General features: G+C 47.3%; 2 protein-coding genes across 6 annotated transcripts in view; both read right to left on the reverse strand.

Annotated features, from left to right (window-relative positions):
• The window catches only part of KAT14 (lysine acetyltransferase 14), a 48,647-nt gene extending 35,888 nt beyond the window's left edge, over positions 1 to 12,759 (reverse strand). For all 5 annotated transcript variants that reach the window (XM_062203819.1, XM_062203817.1, XM_062203816.1 and 2 more), the window contains exons 1-3: positions 12,501 to 12,759; positions 9,105 to 9,223; positions 6,161 to 6,282 (exon numbers count right to left, since the gene is read on the reverse strand). In XM_062203819.1, coding sequence (XP_062059803.1) covers positions 6,161 to 6,282; positions 9,105 to 9,223; positions 12,501 to 12,759 — 500 coding nt within the window. The remainder of the gene's footprint in view (positions 1 to 6,160; positions 6,283 to 9,104; positions 9,224 to 12,500) is intronic.
• A 281-nt stretch (positions 12,760 to 13,040) lies between these two features.
• On the reverse strand, positions 13,041 to 16,337 carry LOC133768881 (protein PET117 homolog, mitochondrial). The gene is made up of 2 exons (XM_062203820.1): positions 16,200 to 16,337; positions 13,041 to 13,197 (listed from the first exon to the last, which is right to left on the reverse strand). The coding sequence occupies exons 1-2, from the start codon at positions 16,293 to 16,295 to the stop codon at positions 13,048 to 13,050; spliced, it is 246 nt and encodes an 81-aa protein (XP_062059804.1). The 5' UTR covers positions 16,296 to 16,337; the 3' UTR covers positions 13,041 to 13,047.
• Positions 16,338 to 16,722: the final 385 nt, after the last annotated feature.

Genomic DNA, 16,722 nt, shown 5'->3' on the forward strand with positions numbered 1-16,722 from the left:
TGGAAGCAGCAGAAGATGGCCCGAGTCAGTGGGGCCCTTCCATCCATGTGGGAGACCCAGATGGAATTCTGGGCTCCTGGGGTTTGGCCCAACACTGCCATTACAGCCATTTGGGGAGTGAACCACTGGATGTCAGATCTCTCTATCTGTCCCCCTCTTCATAAATCAATATTTTTTTTTTAAGATTTATTTATTTATTTGAGAGTTACAGAGAGGGAGAGACAGAAAGAGAGGTCTTCCATCTGCTGGTTCACTCCCCAAATGGCCTCAAAGGCTGGAGCTGGCCTGATCTGAAACCTTCTGGGTCTTCTTCCGGGTCTCCCACATGTGTGCAGGGGTCCAAGCATGTGGACCATCTTCCATTAGTTTCCCAGGCCATCGCAGAGAGCTGGATCAGAAGAGGAGCAGGCAGGACATGAACTGGCGCCATAAGGGATGCCAGCACTGCGGGTGGAAGCTTAGCCTACTACACCACAGCGCTGGCCTATATTTATTTATTTGAAAGGCAGTTAGAGAGAGCTTCCTTCTGCTGGTCCACCCCTCAGATAAACTGCAATAGCTGGGACTGGGTCAGGCCAAAGCCAGGAGCCTGGAACCCCATTGGGGTTTGTGACGTGGATGGCAGGGGCCCATGGACTCCAGTCATCTTCTGCTGCTATACCAGGTACATTGGTAGGGAGCAGCTGAAAACATGAATCTATGCCCGTATGGGATGCGAGTGTTGCAGGCAGTGACTTAACTGGCTATGCCACAACGCTGAGCCCTTGGTTTTCATTTTTTGGTTTTTTTTTTTTTTTTTTTTTTTTAAATAGCAGCCATCCTAATGGGTTTGAGTAGTGTCACAGTTTTGAATTGTATTTCCCTAACAATTAGCAGTTTTGAGCATCTCTTCATGTGCTCAATGACCATTTTATTTATTAAAGATTTATTTATTTATTTGAAAGGCAGAGTTAGGGAGACAGAGAGATCTCCTATCGGTGCTAATTAACTTCCCAAATGGCGGCAATGGCCAGGGCTGGGTCAGGCCAAAGCCAGGAACCAGGAGCTTCTTCCTGTTCTCTCATGTGGGTGGCAGGGGCCGAAGCACTTGGGCCATCTTCCACTGCTTTCCCAGGCACAGTAGCAGGGAGTTGGATGGGAAATAGAGCAGCTGGGACACAAACTGGCAACCATATGGGGTGCCAGAATCGCAGGAGGTGGCTTTACCTGCATGCCACAACACCAGCCCCAAAGGCCATTTTTATATCTTCCTTGGAAAAACATCTATTCAATTCCTTTACCCAGTTTTATAATAATGGGGGGAGATGCAAAGGTAATGGCTGTTGCCTGTTTGCATTTCTGTGATAAGAAGCAGCAGCCAGTAGCCAGAGCACAAATCCCCAGTATGTGGAGGACAGGGTTTTGGCCCACACTGGAACCTGCAAGAGGTTGTGCAAGCTGCTGCAAGAACACATACATAGCTCCCTGTGCTGGGGTTGCTGGGGCGGGGTGAAACTGGCCAAAATTAACCCAATTTACTGTCCAAGCATTTCCCTGGACGTTGCAAGCCTTCTTTAGACTCCAGAGCTCTGAAACAGCCACAGACAGATTTCTGCCAGTGTGACTGCTGCCTGGGTGGGGAGACATTCCTGGTGCTTCTTACTCTGCCATCTTCCTGGGCACAGTTTTGTGAATGTAAATACTATGAATGTGACCTACCACAGTCCACCAAATCTGAAATCCGTTAACTTCACAATATACCCTTTTATGTATAAATAAAAAATGAGCTACAACTAAATTGTGACATGAATTATATGATGTATCCAGCTCTCAGGGATGTCAAAACCTAAAAAATTATGTATCTTAAAATCAGTAAAGTATGCTAATAGAAGAAAGCATTCAAACTATTCTTCACCAATCAAAACTATAAAACTAGGACTGTAAAAGCAGATTAAATGATCACACACTCAATGGCAATTAGTCTGTAGTAATTAACCTTTCATGTACTTTTTGTTTCTATGACACATAAATTAGGTTAGCACTAAATACGCTAGCCCTAAATAAGCCTTTATAAACTTTAAGCTGTTTACAAATAGCTGAGGTATTCAAATTTAGAACTTCATCACACAGTACACTGTTCTTTTGGATCCTGCAGCAGTGAAGACGGCTAAAATCTTTCAGAATTTAAAACCTGAGGCTGGCGCTGTGGCATGATGGGTAAAGCTGCCGCCTGCAGTGCTGGCATTCCATATGGGTGTCGGTTTGAGTCTCGGCTGCTCCTCTTCTGATCCAGCTCTCTGCTATGGCCTGGGAAAGCAGTAAAAGATGGCCTAAGTCCTTGGGCCCCTGTACCCGTGTGGGAGACCCAGAGGAAGCTCCTGGCTCCTGGCTTTGGATTGGCTCAGCTCTGGCCATTGCAGCCATTTGGGGAGTGAACCAGCAGATAGAAGACCTCTCTCTCTGCCTCTGCCTCTCTGAAATTCTGCCTTTCAAATAAATAAATACATCTTTAAAATAAATAAATAAGCCAGCACCACGGCTCACTTGGCTAATCCTCCGCCTGCGGCGCCGGCACACCAGGTTCTAGTCCCGGTCGGAGCGCCGGATTCTGTCCCAGTTGCTCCTCTTCCAGTCCAGCTCTCTGCTGTGGCCGGGGAAGGCAGTGGAGGATGGCCCAAGTGCTTGGGCCCTGCACCCGCATGGGAGACCAGGAGGAAGCACCTGGCTCCTGGCTTTGGATCAGCGCAGCGCGCCGGCTGCAGCGTGCCGACTGTAGCGGCCATTTGGGGGGTGAACCAACGGAAAAAAGGAAGACCTTTCTCTCTCTCTCACTGTCTAACTCTGCCTTTCAAAAAAATAATTTAAAAAATTAGAATAAATAAATAAAATAAAACATTCCTTTCCCTAAAAAAAAATAAAGAATCAAAAACCTGTCCTATGTATAGCAATTAAATTTCTCAATAGGGGCTGGCATTGTGATCTAGTCATTAAAATCGCCGCCTGCGATGCTGACATCCCATAAGGGTACCAGCTCAAATCCTGGCTGCTCCACTTCCAATCCTGCTCTCTGCTAATGTGCCTGGGAGGGCAGCAGAAGATGGCTCAAGTCCTTGGGCATCTGCCCTGACATGGGAGACCCAGAGGAAGCTTCTGGCTCCTGGCTTTGGCCTAGCCCAGAGTGTTGTAGCCATTTAGGGGAATGAACCAGGGGATGGAATATTTCTCTTTCTTCTCTCTCTGTATCTCTGCCTTTCAAATAAGTAAATATTAAAAAAAATTCTCAGTAGCTCTAAAAATGTTGACCTAAGTGCCCATCACAGACTGCTCGTCCAGGTGCAGGGAGCCTATTAATGTTCACCCATGGAGATGCCCAGCACGTGATGACCCCTTGGTGAGCGGTTCCAGGGACTTTTCCAGTCACTGAGGTTTGAAGCAGAGTTCCCTAAGTGAAGGATCACACTGGGGCAAGGAATCACAAGGTGATTTCTAATCCCATTTTTCTCCTCCACTCAGATCAGGGAGCAAGTTCTTTGCTTTAAATCCTAACACTGCCAGCTCCTTCTGACCGGGGAAGCCAGTCTTGACGGCCTTTGCCTGCCATGACACAGTTAAAACCGAACAACACTGCTTTCTTTGCAGTATGATTATAAGGACATAATAATCCCATCTCCTCAAACATTCTATTTACAGTAAATAATATGTTCCCACTTGCCCGAGGTGATGTGGAGGTTTTTTTCCTAATGCATTATTTTTTTAAAAGTAACTTGATTTAAATAGAAGATTAAGTAAATAGTAATTCAGGTGATTCACCAGTAAGGCCAGAAACGCTAGTTTAATGGTTAAACCATACAGAAGCTGGAGAGGTATTAATGCTTTTCACTAGAATGTTAAAAAGAACAAAAAGCCTTAGCTGATTCCCCTCAGATCACATTCTAGAAATAAAGAAACAAGTTAACTTGTTAAAATCCAGCAACAGCCTTAAAAACAGGCAGTGTAAGCCCAATTTATTCCAGAATACAATTCACTTTACAGAACAGCAATCAGAGACCATGAAAATCCCAAGATCTAATTTTACCATTTTCCCCATATAAACAGGGTATATTAAGTTCTATAAATAGCACTAAATCATTAAACTAAGACTACATTTCCTTTTTGTATGAGATAGAACCAGTAACAGCGTCAATTCCCTTCCTAGCACTACTCAACAGCCTTTGGGAAATCCCTTCAGGAAAAACACGCTGGTGCTATTTTTTCCTCCAGCTTGCTCTCGGCTGCCCTCCCTACCCTCTCCGTAACATAAGCAGAGCTGTGACTGCTCAGCACTTGAGCAAACAGGCTGCGGAGCACTCCAAGTGAGGACAGGGACGATTCCCTACTGTGACCTGAAGTGGTCACAGCCTTCGTCACGTCTACAATGATCTCATCATGCGAGGTTTATGAATCTTACACTGGACTCGGACAACAACTAACAACACTCAGACTCTCAAGCAAAATTCACCAATGGAGTAGCAAACTCTCTAGGCCCTAACAGCAATGACAATCTTGTTAGAGCCATCCAGACTCTTACTGCGTGGTCTCAATGTCTGTGTGTTCCTAAGTCTGATGCTCATCCCCGCAGCAGCCACCAAGGAGTGGGGCTCACCAGCGAAATCAAAGAACAGTCATGGAAGCAAAGTAACAGCAAAGAGCGCCTGCCTTCCAGAGTGATACAAATAAGCACTGAGAACACACGACTGTTAGTTAAGAACCATGCTGCAGCCAATACCTGCTGTTAGTTTTCTTCTAAGAAAATGACATAATAATTCCATCTCCTCAAATTAAATAAGCATCCAACTCTTGAAAACCCCTATTTAATCAAACTCTTCCTCAACTTTTAACATCCTAAGACTATCTTCAAAAATATCACACTCAGCAGAAACCAGTCTTTTCCTCTACAAGCAGAATGGGAGACGTATGGAGAGCCACACCTCTACTTTGACTCTTCATAAACAAGTTGTGTTAATTTTAATAAGTAAAAACATTTTCTGGAATTCAAAAATTCTTTGTAGCTGCCACAAGTAAGTAAGGAACTACATTAAGCAGTCTCCTATCTTATATACTTTGTTATTTATATCTTCCTTCTTCAAGTTTTTTTTTTTTTGAAAGATTTATTTTTTTGATGGTCAAGCGCTATGGCATAGTAGGTTAAGCATCCATCTGCAGCACTAGCATCCCATATGGGTGCCGTTTTTAGTCCCAGCTGTTCTTCTGAGCCAGCTCTCTCTATTATAGGCTTAGAAAGCAGTGGATGATGGCCCAAGTGCTTGGGCCCCTGCACCCACGTGGAAGACCTGGAAGAAGCTCCTGGCTCCCGGCTCAGTTCCAGCCGTTGTAGCCATTTGAGGATTGAAATCAGTAGATGGAAGATTCATTCTCTCTCTCTCTCTCTCTCTCTGTAACAATGCCTCTCAAGCAAATAAATAAATCTTTTTAAAAATTTGAAAAGAAAAAGATTTACTTATTTTAAGCACAAAGTGACAGGCAGGGAGAGACAGAGATATTCCATCCACTGGTTTACTCTCAAAATGGCAGCAACAGCCAGGTCTGGGTCAGGTAGAAGCCAGGAGCTAGGAATTCCATCTGGGTTTCCCACATGGGTGGCAGGAGCCCAAGAACTTGCCTTCCCAGGAGCATTAGCAGGAAGCTGGATTGGAAACAGAGCAGCTAGGACTCAAACCAACACTCTGATACAGGATGCTGGTATTCCAAGCAGCAGCTTAACCTACTGTGTCACAGTACCAGCCCAAGTATATGAGTGTATTTTGTCTTTAATAATTTATTTGAAAGGAAGAGAGACAGAGACAGAAAGAGAGAAATGTATAAGTTGTACATTGCCAACATGACAACTTGAAACAAAGAACACATCTGCTGGTCCACTTCCCAAATGCCCACAACAGCCAGGCCATAGGCAAGAGGATGGAACTCAATCCAGGTCGCCTATTGTGGGTGGCAGGGACCCAAGTACTTGAGCCCTCATCTGCTGCCTCCCAGGGCACATATCAGCAGGAAGCTGGATCAGAAGCAGAGCTGCACTAGAACCCAACAGGCACTCTGATATGGAATGGGGGTGTCCCAGGCACAGTCTTCACCACCGCACTAATCGCCCACCTCCAAGTACAGGATATTTTAAAAATTACATTACCTATTCCCTAGTAAAAACGTCCAATGTTTCTCAATGAAAGCGCAGATATCTTCTTTCCACCGGAAGTAACCTTGACGTCCACTTCCTTCCAGAGACAAATTGTACATCGCCAACATGACAACCTAAAACACAAAGCACCAGGGCTGGGACAGCAGTGTCACTGGGCAGTGTCAGTTCTACATTCCGTGGGGGAATGACGGGGAAGCGGGGTGTGGACAAGGGCAGGATAACATCTGGGACTACTCTCAGTGCAGAATCCCACTTTCTTCGTGGCTTCCATTAGACACCACTAATCCACTCACTCACGTGCACTGTTCCTGCGGTGTCAAATACGCAGGGCTCATGTGTGGCTGAACTGATGGTTACCATGGGGCTGCCTCTGTGTCAGCTGACCACAGGCACAGTCCCCAAGCATGCCCACGCCAGGTGTGACGCAGCCCAAGGTAAAGGGCCGACTACTGGCCAGCGGGAGGTTCCAGGTGCTATTCCAGCCAGCATTTCACTAAATAGTCTGAAAATCACCCCAGGCACATATACTTTTCTATGCTTTTTAGAGCACAAAAACAACTCTCAGAATTTCAGTGCCAACAATAATGCTAGATGTCATTTCCTCAAGGACTGAGCCATTTTTAGCTAGGGAAACTGTTCTTTAAGTGAACTTTGTATTAGGTAAGGGACAGAGAACTGGAAGGCTGGCTGCTCAGTCCAGTCTCAGGGGGCACCAACACACTCTCTCCCACAGCTCAAGGGGAAAACTAACCAAATAGATGAGGAATCCATGGCCCCGGATGAGGAAGTATATTCCAGAAATCTAAGTTTATATATGCTCATTGTAGAAGGCTTCAATAATACAGAAAAGGGCAAAGAGAAAGCCAAAAACCATTGGAAATCTACAACCAAGAAATAATCACTTTCAGTATTTCAGATACCGTCCTTCCGGACATTTCTCTCGGCATCTGTATTTATATGGATGTCTTACATGTGATTTTAGGTGAGCAAAATCTACACAAGCTATTCAAAACTACGTTTTCAATCAAATAAGAATCATGGTTTGTATTAGGCCAATGAAACGGAAAAGAGGACTCAGAATCTTGAAAAGAATCCATTGAGATTCCTTATGCAGGAACATGCCGAAGCTCTTGTTAGCCAGCGAACTGCAGTAACGCCCCGGGATCTCTTTTCACAGCCTATAATCTCAACGGCTGGACAAGGAGACATGTGACTTTACCACTCAGAGGACGTACTACTACTCAGAGTTCCAATTCCCTCCTCCTTCACCTTGTAATGCTTGCAGGCAGTCTACCACACAACTTGCCCCGTGGACAGATTTTCCAAATGTTTTCCACTTATCTTGCCATCCAGTCTCTATCAGCCCACAAACATCAGCCTTAAGGCGGTTAATATTCACAGGGAGCTATTGCTTAAGAGGTACGGCAATTCAGTTTGGAAACAAAACTCTGGAGACGGATGGTGGTGATGGTTACATAACAACGTGAATGCACTTTACTGGACTGTACGTTGAAATGGTAAATTTTATGTTACGTGTATTTCACAATCTTTAAACATTTATTGCTTAATAAATGCTTTCAGAAAATTACAGAATGACCTCTGTCCACTTTCAGATGTCCAGAGTGTCCCAGAAAGACGTATTCACTGTTCACCTCAGGGGCAAGGGTGTGCTATTTCTAGCCCTCCTCTGTGTATAGGAGGTATCTCATGACTCAAAGTTAAATTCACATACGAAGGTACTTCAAAAAGATCATGGGAAAGCAATTAGATGATAAGTTTATTCTGGTGGAAAAAAATGTTTAAAATTCAGTGTTTTGTAAAATTCATTTTCTATGCATTTTTTTAATTTCCTTTGTACAAGAACAACGTTGCCTAGATCTTAGGCACACTTTGAGAAAAATATCCCATTATACATATATATAAAAATATATGTATGTATTTCCAAGGAAGTTGGAAAAAAGTTTCCTATACTCACCACTGGCAGATTTCCCAAGCTGTCCTAATAAAGCATGGATCATTAAGATAATAGACTAAAGCTACTATAGCAACTACAATTTATAAGGAACACTGTCAGTAACTAAAATAGTATAATCTATCTAATATCTTTCCCATTACCCATTTCCTTCAAAGCAAAAAGTGCTGCGGGTAATTACCTTGTTTATCTGCTCATTACCTAAAATAAACAGTTGTTGACTGTCAGCCAACTGGGGACAGGAGACTCATCTATTTCATTATCAGAGTAGTTTTTCTAGGCTTGGTTCATTACAGGCACTCAGTTTTGGTGGACTGAGTGAACATGAAAACCAATTAATGTGTAATTCATGCCTTTTTTTTTTTTTTTACTTAAAGACTATTTATATGTTGGTGCCTTACCATATACAATTAATATAGAAAAATTTAATACAACCCAGAGATCAGTAAAAAGCAATTGTTTAAGCTACAGTTGGACTGGGGTGTTGGCTATGGTGATGGGTGAAAGTATACATAGGTATTCATTGAACAACAATGACTCAAACATCTTGAGTTCAAATGCAGAAAAGCTAGGTTATATTGATTTCTGTTGTCAACACTGTTCTTGCAAATGCAGTAATTTCCAATGTAGTCATCATCACATCTACCTAAAAAAATTAGTTTCATTGTTCTAAAAATGGATACCAGAAAAATGTGAACCTCATTACTTGGTTTACATATAAACCACACATGAAATTTTTCAAGAATTTCAAACCCAATTCACCAGGTGAATAGCAAGCATTTTTCATCAAGGGCTTCTCTCTCTACAGAGTCAGTACCAAATTTCCATTGTGAAATTACTAAAAGTGTCCTTCAAAATCACTCAAAAGCTCATCCGGAAGCTCCTGGCTCCAGACATTCACACCAACCAACTCCTCGGGGGTCAGGTCAGCCTTGGGACGGCATAGGACAGCTCTGTACTCACCTGCTGCCACGTCAGCTTCAGCCTCTCGTACTGCTCCTTGCCATCTGCTGAGCAATCTGAACAAGTAAACCTAAAAAAATTATCCCCCTTGAGGTAACTGAGCTGCTCCCTCAGCTGACCTAGGAGGAAAACAGAAAGTCACATCACAGGTGTACCCACGGCAGCGGCACCCGAGGGGTTCATCAGTGGAGCAGCCAGGTTCCAGGGTTTCCAGGCTGTGGGTTTGCTTTCTTCCTTTCAGACAACCCCCAATAGCAGGGTGGGAGTGGGGAAGGGAGAAGAGAAAGATAGCGTATGCCCTCCAGGATCTGTGGTCCCTTAAGTTTTAGGAGAGAGGTACAGGAAAAGCAGGTATTATTGCTCTAACTGGCAGGTCCCTTCATATATTTTTTCAAAAAAAAAAAAAAAAAAATCGGAGCTCCCACTGCATGCCAGGGACTGGGGGAGGAATGAGGAATACAATGTGCAAGACAGGCATGGGAGCTGTCCTCACGGGTTTACAAACCTGTGGTGGGGCCTGCGTAGGAGACAGGCAGTCACACAAGCAGGGCGGCTCTCCACTCTCCGTTCCTCAAAGTCACCGGGAAGCTGCCTTCTGCTTCTCCTAACGTGCCTGGATCTACCCCAGACAAAAAGAACCCATCTCTGGAGCAGCGCCTGGCCCTCAGCCTGTCTAACAGTCCCCAGGTGACATGAAGACACAGGAGTGGAGTGTGATGCACACCACAGGGCAGTGTGAGGGCACAATACAGGGTGTCCAACCCAATAAGAAGACAGGAGAGCTAGAAAGACAGGGGTGGGTCCCAGGAGCACCTGAGGGAGAACTCGAAGCTGGCCCGGTGAAGGGGCGAGCCTGTGTATGCAGGGGAGGGCACACAGACCGCAGAGCAGACACAGGACAGGCCACGTCCTTGGGACAAGAAAGTCCTGCTGGTGGAGGACGAAAAGCTCGCCCAAAGCTCTCTCTCTGACTGTGTGTGGGGACGGAGAAACCGAGGGAGACAGCAGGGGCCTGGCCACGAGAGCAGCGAGACACTGATCCTGCAAGGACAGGGAGAGCCGCTCAGCAGAACCCTGAATCCCTAGGGACAGCTCAGAAGCAACAGCCAGTAGTAAGCAGCACATTCCAGGCATGTTTTCTGTGAAAATGCCTCCATTACCTCACAAATGGCAACTATTAATTGGAATAGCTGAACCCATTTTAACAAAAAACATTTCCAAATCCCAGAAAATGGCCCACTTCACAATCATGCACAAGGGTACTTCAGAAAGCTCGAGGAAAATGGAATTAAAAGGTAAGTTTATTTGGGTGCAAAACAGTTTTGAGATCCAGGTACCGCTTTTCCATAATATGAGTTTTCCATAACTGTTCAAAGACCCTTCGTACATATAAATTTGTCTGTTATGAATTCTATTGCAAAAGCATTCCTCCAGTACCTACGGCTCTTCCAAGCCCTTGCCTAATGGCCCAGTCCTGTTGGGTACGAATCACATGATGGCTGGCAAAGCTCAGAATGAAGCAACCTGGGAGCACATGTGCCTGCCTCTTGCTGGCAGATGGGGGCAGGCCAGAAGGTAAGAAACAAGACAATCCCAGGAAAGGGGCACAAGCGTCTTTAACCTGCTCATGCTGAGCTGTAGCACACAACAGCAGTCATTTTCCACATAAATTTTTTTTTTTTTTGGACAAGCAGAGTGGACAGTGAGAGAGACAGAGAGAAAGGTCTTCCTTTGCAGTTGGTTCACCCTCTAATGGTCGCGGCGGCCAGCGCGCTGCGGCTGGCGCACCGCACTGATCCGAAGGCAGGAGCCAGGTACTTATCCTGGTCTCCCATGGGGTGCAGGGCCCAAGCATTTAGGCCATCCTCCACTGCACTCCCGGGCCACAGCAGAGAGCTGGCCTAGAAGAGGGGCAACCGGGACAGAATCTGGCGCCCCGACCAGGGCTAGAACCCGGTGTGCTGGCGCCGCAAGGCGGAGGATTAGCCTGTTGAGCCGCGGCGCCAGCCCATAGTTAAATATTAACAGGGTACTTTTTAAGAACTTGAACTTTAATCTATAATGTGTTGTGGTGCAGCTGGTAAAGCTGCCACCTTCAAGGCTGGCATCCCAAATGGGCACCAGTTCTTCTAACAATTGCTCTACTTCTGACCCAGTTCCCTGCTAATGGCCTGAGAAAAGCAGCAAAGATGGCTTAAGTGTCTGGGTCCCTGCAACCGACGTGGGAAACCAGAGGAAGCTCCTGGCTCCCAGCTTCAGCCTGGCCCAGCCCTCATGGTTGTGGCCATCTGCGGAGTGAATCAGCAGATGGAAGAGCTCTCTCTTTCCCTCTCTGTAGCTCTTTCTTTCTTTCTTTTTTTTTTTTTTAATTTGACAGCTAGAGTTATAGACAGTGCACCCAGGAGCAGGCAGAGCACCTGGAGGAGACGCTGAGACCTTGTTCTTGGACATCTTCTAGTGTGTCTGCTGCCCGAGTAAATCCCGGGCCAGTGTGTGGCGCGTCTCAGGCAGACAGGGGGCTCTGATGGACTGGCTGCGAGTTCCTTCTGAGCTCAGCACCACAGTGCTGGTGTTTTGGTGCCTCCTACGTGAGGGGTTCTCGACACCAAGCCCCCCTCCCTTCACTTCCTTTTGTTTCTGAAAAATCTCCCCTCCACACCTACCCCTTCCTCATAGTCTTTGACTCTTCCTGCAGATCATTTTGATTTACTTTTTTTTTTTATTTGACAGGTAGAGTTATAGACAGTGAGAGAGAGAGACAGAGAGAAAGGTCTTCCTTCTGTTGATTTACCCCCAAATGGTCGCTACAGCCAGAACTGCGCTGATCCGAAGCCAGGAGCCAGGTGCTTCTTCCTGGTCTCCCATGCGGGTGCAGGGCCCAAGCACTTGGCCCATCCTCCACTGCCTTCCTGGGCCACAGCAGAGAGTTGGACTGGAAGAGGAGCAACTGGGACTAGAACTCGGTGCCCACATGGGATGCTGGTGCCACAGGCAGAGGATTAACCAAGTGAGCCACGGCGCCAGCCCACCCTCTCTGTAGCTCTTTCAAAATAAAATAAATCTTTAAACAAAAAACAAAGAAATCTACAATGGGATTAGATTTGGTCACAAAAGTTAGAAAAATGTGGCTAATTCATTAACACAGGATTTACAATTTTCCAATTTTTACTAGTTTACTATTAAGAGTACTAATTTAACCATGTGAAAGAGGTTGACAATAACTTTTATTAATTCAAGGGCACCTTCATTTTATGTAAGTTTGTGGTTGATCAACTAAATAATATGATAATTATCCTTTCATTTAGGTCTATTTTACATTCATGTTTCTTTCCTAGCCTGGAAAAAGAAACCCTCGCATGGGAATTGACAAATCAAAGCAATGGAGAAGCTCCTTACTGGCTGGTATCCATTTCTGGCACTTGTCGCAGAAGTAGGACAGTTGCTCCTCCATCCAGGACACATCTCCTTCGTCGCTGTTGAGGGAATCCCCACTCTGGTCATGAGACAGGTCCACGGATGCCTGATCCTCTGATTCGACAATCAGGAGCGTCTCCCCCTCGACCTCCCCCTCCTCCAGCCCCTCCGAGGTGGACGTCCTCGTGGCTTCATCGTCGTGTCGACTTATCAAACTACTCAGGTGGATGTTGCTATCCATCCCTTCCTTCTCACAGGTTCAGGAGTGCTTCTCAGCTGCAATCCTAAGCTCTGAACGCTGAGCTGACATGCGCTCCCACAGAGACAGAAGCTCCTCAAGGAGGGCACCCGCCCACGGCTTCTTCATTCAGACAGAAGGAATTTTTACAGCAGCACTGTAGATTATATGATCCATTATCCTCTATTGGATAAGTTTACAAGGACAATGACCAAAAAAAGGTCCTTAAGCTATTCTCCATAAACACACACACTGCACGCTGTCCTTCCAACATTTCACCATCATTTCAAATCACGTTTTCTGAGAGCCTTTTTCCAGTAAAATCTTCTCTCTTTCTGCTTCAAGTTGCTCAGTCAAAATAATCTGTTCTCCCAAAAGACGAATGTTTTCTTTTTTCCGATTTTGCCTCTCGATGTCTCGGATCACTCCGTCACGAAGCCTCTAAAAACATAGGAAACAGATTTCAGTAACACCCCGAACAGGTGTTCCCACCCTGATGCCTTTCAAATCCAAATAACAGTGTTAGCAAAATACACTTAAAACAGATACCCAATTACTATTTTAACTTTCTGTACAAATGTAAAATGTAATAAACCACCAAATAAATTTGGTGGTGTGCTATTTTATTACTGAAATGAATTTGTACCACTTTTAAAGAAATTCCTGAACACCTAGTACAGAAAATTTAGTGGGAATAACAAAAAAGAAAAAACTGGCACTATGTTGCATTTAAAAAGTTTAACCAATATATGATATATTTAAAACTTGATGAGTTGCTACAGTAATACTGTGAACTACTTTCCCCTTAGCAATCATCCTAGCTTGAATAATAAACACCAGAAGAAAAAATATTAGTCTGAACAATTAATACAAGAATCAGCTTTTCTAGTCAGAAAAGTGAAATGGTAAAAATTATACAAAATTAATAATTATATAACAGAGAAAAGTAGGGAGGGAAAAGGAATGCTACTAGCAGAGAAAAAAAAAAATAAAAAGGCCGAAGTCAGTGTTGTGGCTTGGCAAGTTAAGCATTGCTTGCAACACCAACATCCCACATCAGAGTGCTGATTCAAGCCCCAACTGCTCCATTTTTTTTTGAAAGGCAGAATTACAGTGAGAGAAGGTGAGGGAGTGGGGGAGGGAGAGAGAGGGAGAGAGAGGGTGAGAGAGGGAGAGAGAGAGAGAGATCCTCCATCCACTGGTTCACTCTATAAATGGACGAAACAGCCAGGGCTTGGCCAGATGGAAGCCAGGAGCTTCTTCCAGGTCTCCCACGTGGCTGCAGGGGACCAAGACTTGGGCCATCTTCCATTGCTTTCCCAGGCCATAGCAGAGAGCCTGATCAGAAGTGGAGCAGCTAGGACTCGAACTGGCATCCATATGGGATGCAGCACTGCAGGCAGTGGCTGGCTTACTTAACCCACTGTACCACAGTGCTGGCCCGGCTTCACTTATGATCCAGCTCTCTGCTAATGCTCCTGGTAAAGCAGTGGACGATGGCCCTTGGGGAGTGAAGCAGAGGGTGGAAGATCTCTCTCCCTCTCTCTGTGCTGCTCTGACTTCCAAATAAATAAGTAAGTCTTCAAAAACATTTTTTTAAACAAAGGCCATCAAGGGCCGGTGCTGTGGCACAGAGGGTTAAAGCCCCGGCCTGAAGCGCCGGCATCCCATATGAGCGCCAGTTCTAATCCCAGCTGCTCTTCTGATCCAGCTCTCTGCTATGACCTGGGAAAGCAGTGGAAGACAGCCCAAGTCCTTGGGCCCCTGAACCCACGTGGGAGACCCAGGAGAAGCTCCTGGCTCCTGGATTCAGATCAGCACAGCTCTGGCCATTGGGGCCCTTTGGGGAGTGAACCAGCAGATGGAAGACCTTTCTGTCTCTCCCTCTTTCTCTCTGTAACTCTCTCAAATAAATAAAAAATATCTTTAAAAATAAAAATCAAGTTGTATTACAGAACCACCCTAACCCATTCCCACCCTTGACCTTGCTGACTTCAGAACTACATCTGGCCGGCGCCGTGGCTCAACAGGCTAATCCTCCACCTAGCGGCGCCTGCACACCGGGTTCTAGTCCCGGTTGGGGCACCGGATTCTATCCCGGTTGCCCCTCTTCCAGGCCAGCTCTCTGCTATGGCCCGGGAAGGCAGTGGAGGATGGCCCAAGTCCTTGGGCCCTGCACCCCATGGGAGACCAGGATAAGTACCTGGCTCCTGCCTTCGGATCAGCGCGGTGTGCCGGCCACCGCGGCCATTGGAGGGTGAACCAACGGCAAAGGAAGACCTTTCTCTGTCTCTCTCTCTCACTATCCACTCTGCCTGTAAAAGCAAAACAAAAACAAAACAAAAAAAAGAACTACATCTGACAAACCACCACACTCCAGCTCGAGGTTTCCTGGGATCACCATCTTTTCCTCTTCCTTGGGGGGTGGGGGGAGGACCACGGGTCTGCTGCCTCTGCTCCAAATGCTACCCCTGCAGAACCACACATATTTTAAGCTCTGATATCTAAGATCTCCCGGGCCCTCTTGCCTGCTTCTCTGATTCCCACAGCTGGTGAACAGCGAGATCAAACACTTTGCTCATCTCTGTGTACAAAGCACTGGACAGCAAATCAAGAAGGCCATTTACCCTTGATCAGTGCAGGCCACCGCTTTCCACCCTTGACAAACCAGGCTCCATCCCGTCACCTGTCAAGGTGTCGCTTAAAAAGTGACCAGCGACCCACTGGCACCACTCAGCACTACTGGGAGTTATTTATAGACCCTGGAGCTGCTGCTTCCGATCTGGGTGTTCCCTGGGTGCCCGGCAGGATGCCCTGGCACATCAGCGTTCAAAGTTTGCCAACATAAATAACAAAATACAAACGGCGAGGAGTCCGAGGAGGCGGTCAGTCACGGATATTTCCGGAAATAAACACGCCAAAAATAAGAAATCTAGGGGCTGGCGTCTCTATCGACCCCAGAAACCACAGTAAGTTGTTCATTTAAACAAACCAAAAAATGCAATTATCTCCCCCCATCTACCCTGGCCGAAGGCAGGGAGGGTGTGCTCGGGGAAGCCCGCAGCAGCGCGGGATGAAATCGTTAGCACTGAAAACAAACCAGGGTGGACTCCCACCCTTCGGCCTGCGGGTGGGGAGGGGCCGGCACCTCGCTGAGGGCGCCCCCCAGGAAGGGAAACCCTTTCCCGCCTTCTACCGTGCAGCGGCCAGGGGGAGAGGCCACAGGCCCGCGGCGCTGCAGGCTGCCCGCGAGCGCTCAGGACCCGGCTCCGCGGGACCTCCGGGCGGCGGGGAACCCGCAGCGCCCCGGGCAGAAGGCGTGGGGTGGGGGGGTCGCACAGACACAGGCAGGAGCCGGGGAACCGCGCGGGGAGACCCCCACAGGAGGCCCCGGGGCCGCCGCTGCGCGCGGGCCCCGGAAGACACGGTCACGTGACACCGACCTGCTGGTCCTGCCGCTGCTTCAGGTGCACGCCGACCACCGTGGCTGCCGTCAGCAGCACCGAGAGGCTCAGGACCACCTTCGAGCTCCTCGACATCCCCGCGCCGGCCGTCGGCCCGCCTAAGGCGCGGGGAACCGCTGTGGAGCACGCGCCGCTGGTCGCTGGGGCCAGGCTCGACCCTTCGAGCGCAGAGCCCCAACCGCCGCGCGCACCGCCCGCCGCCGTCAGGAGCGAGCAATCGAGAGCCGAGCACAGAACGGCGTCCCTGCTTGGGAGACCGAGAGAGCATCTTCAGCGGCCGTGGGACACCGGGGACCTCTGCGTCCAGGGCCGGGGCTGGCGGGCGGGGGTGGCAAGGTTAGAACATCCCTAATTTAAATTCTGAAGAGCCCCGGCTCAGAATTGGCCCGAGGACCTCGCCAGTGGAGGGGTCCGGGTGTCTGAGCTGGCTCAGTGCAGCTCCCGACTCCAGCGGTCTGGGGTGTCCTGAGGGGACGGGATCCCCACAGGCTTCCTTGCGGAT

Source organism: Lepus europaeus, chromosome 10 (genome assembly GCF_033115175.1).
Source record: "Lepus europaeus isolate LE1 chromosome 10, mLepTim1.pri, whole genome shotgun sequence".
NCBI lineage: Eukaryota > Metazoa > Chordata > Mammalia > Lagomorpha > Leporidae > Lepus > Lepus europaeus.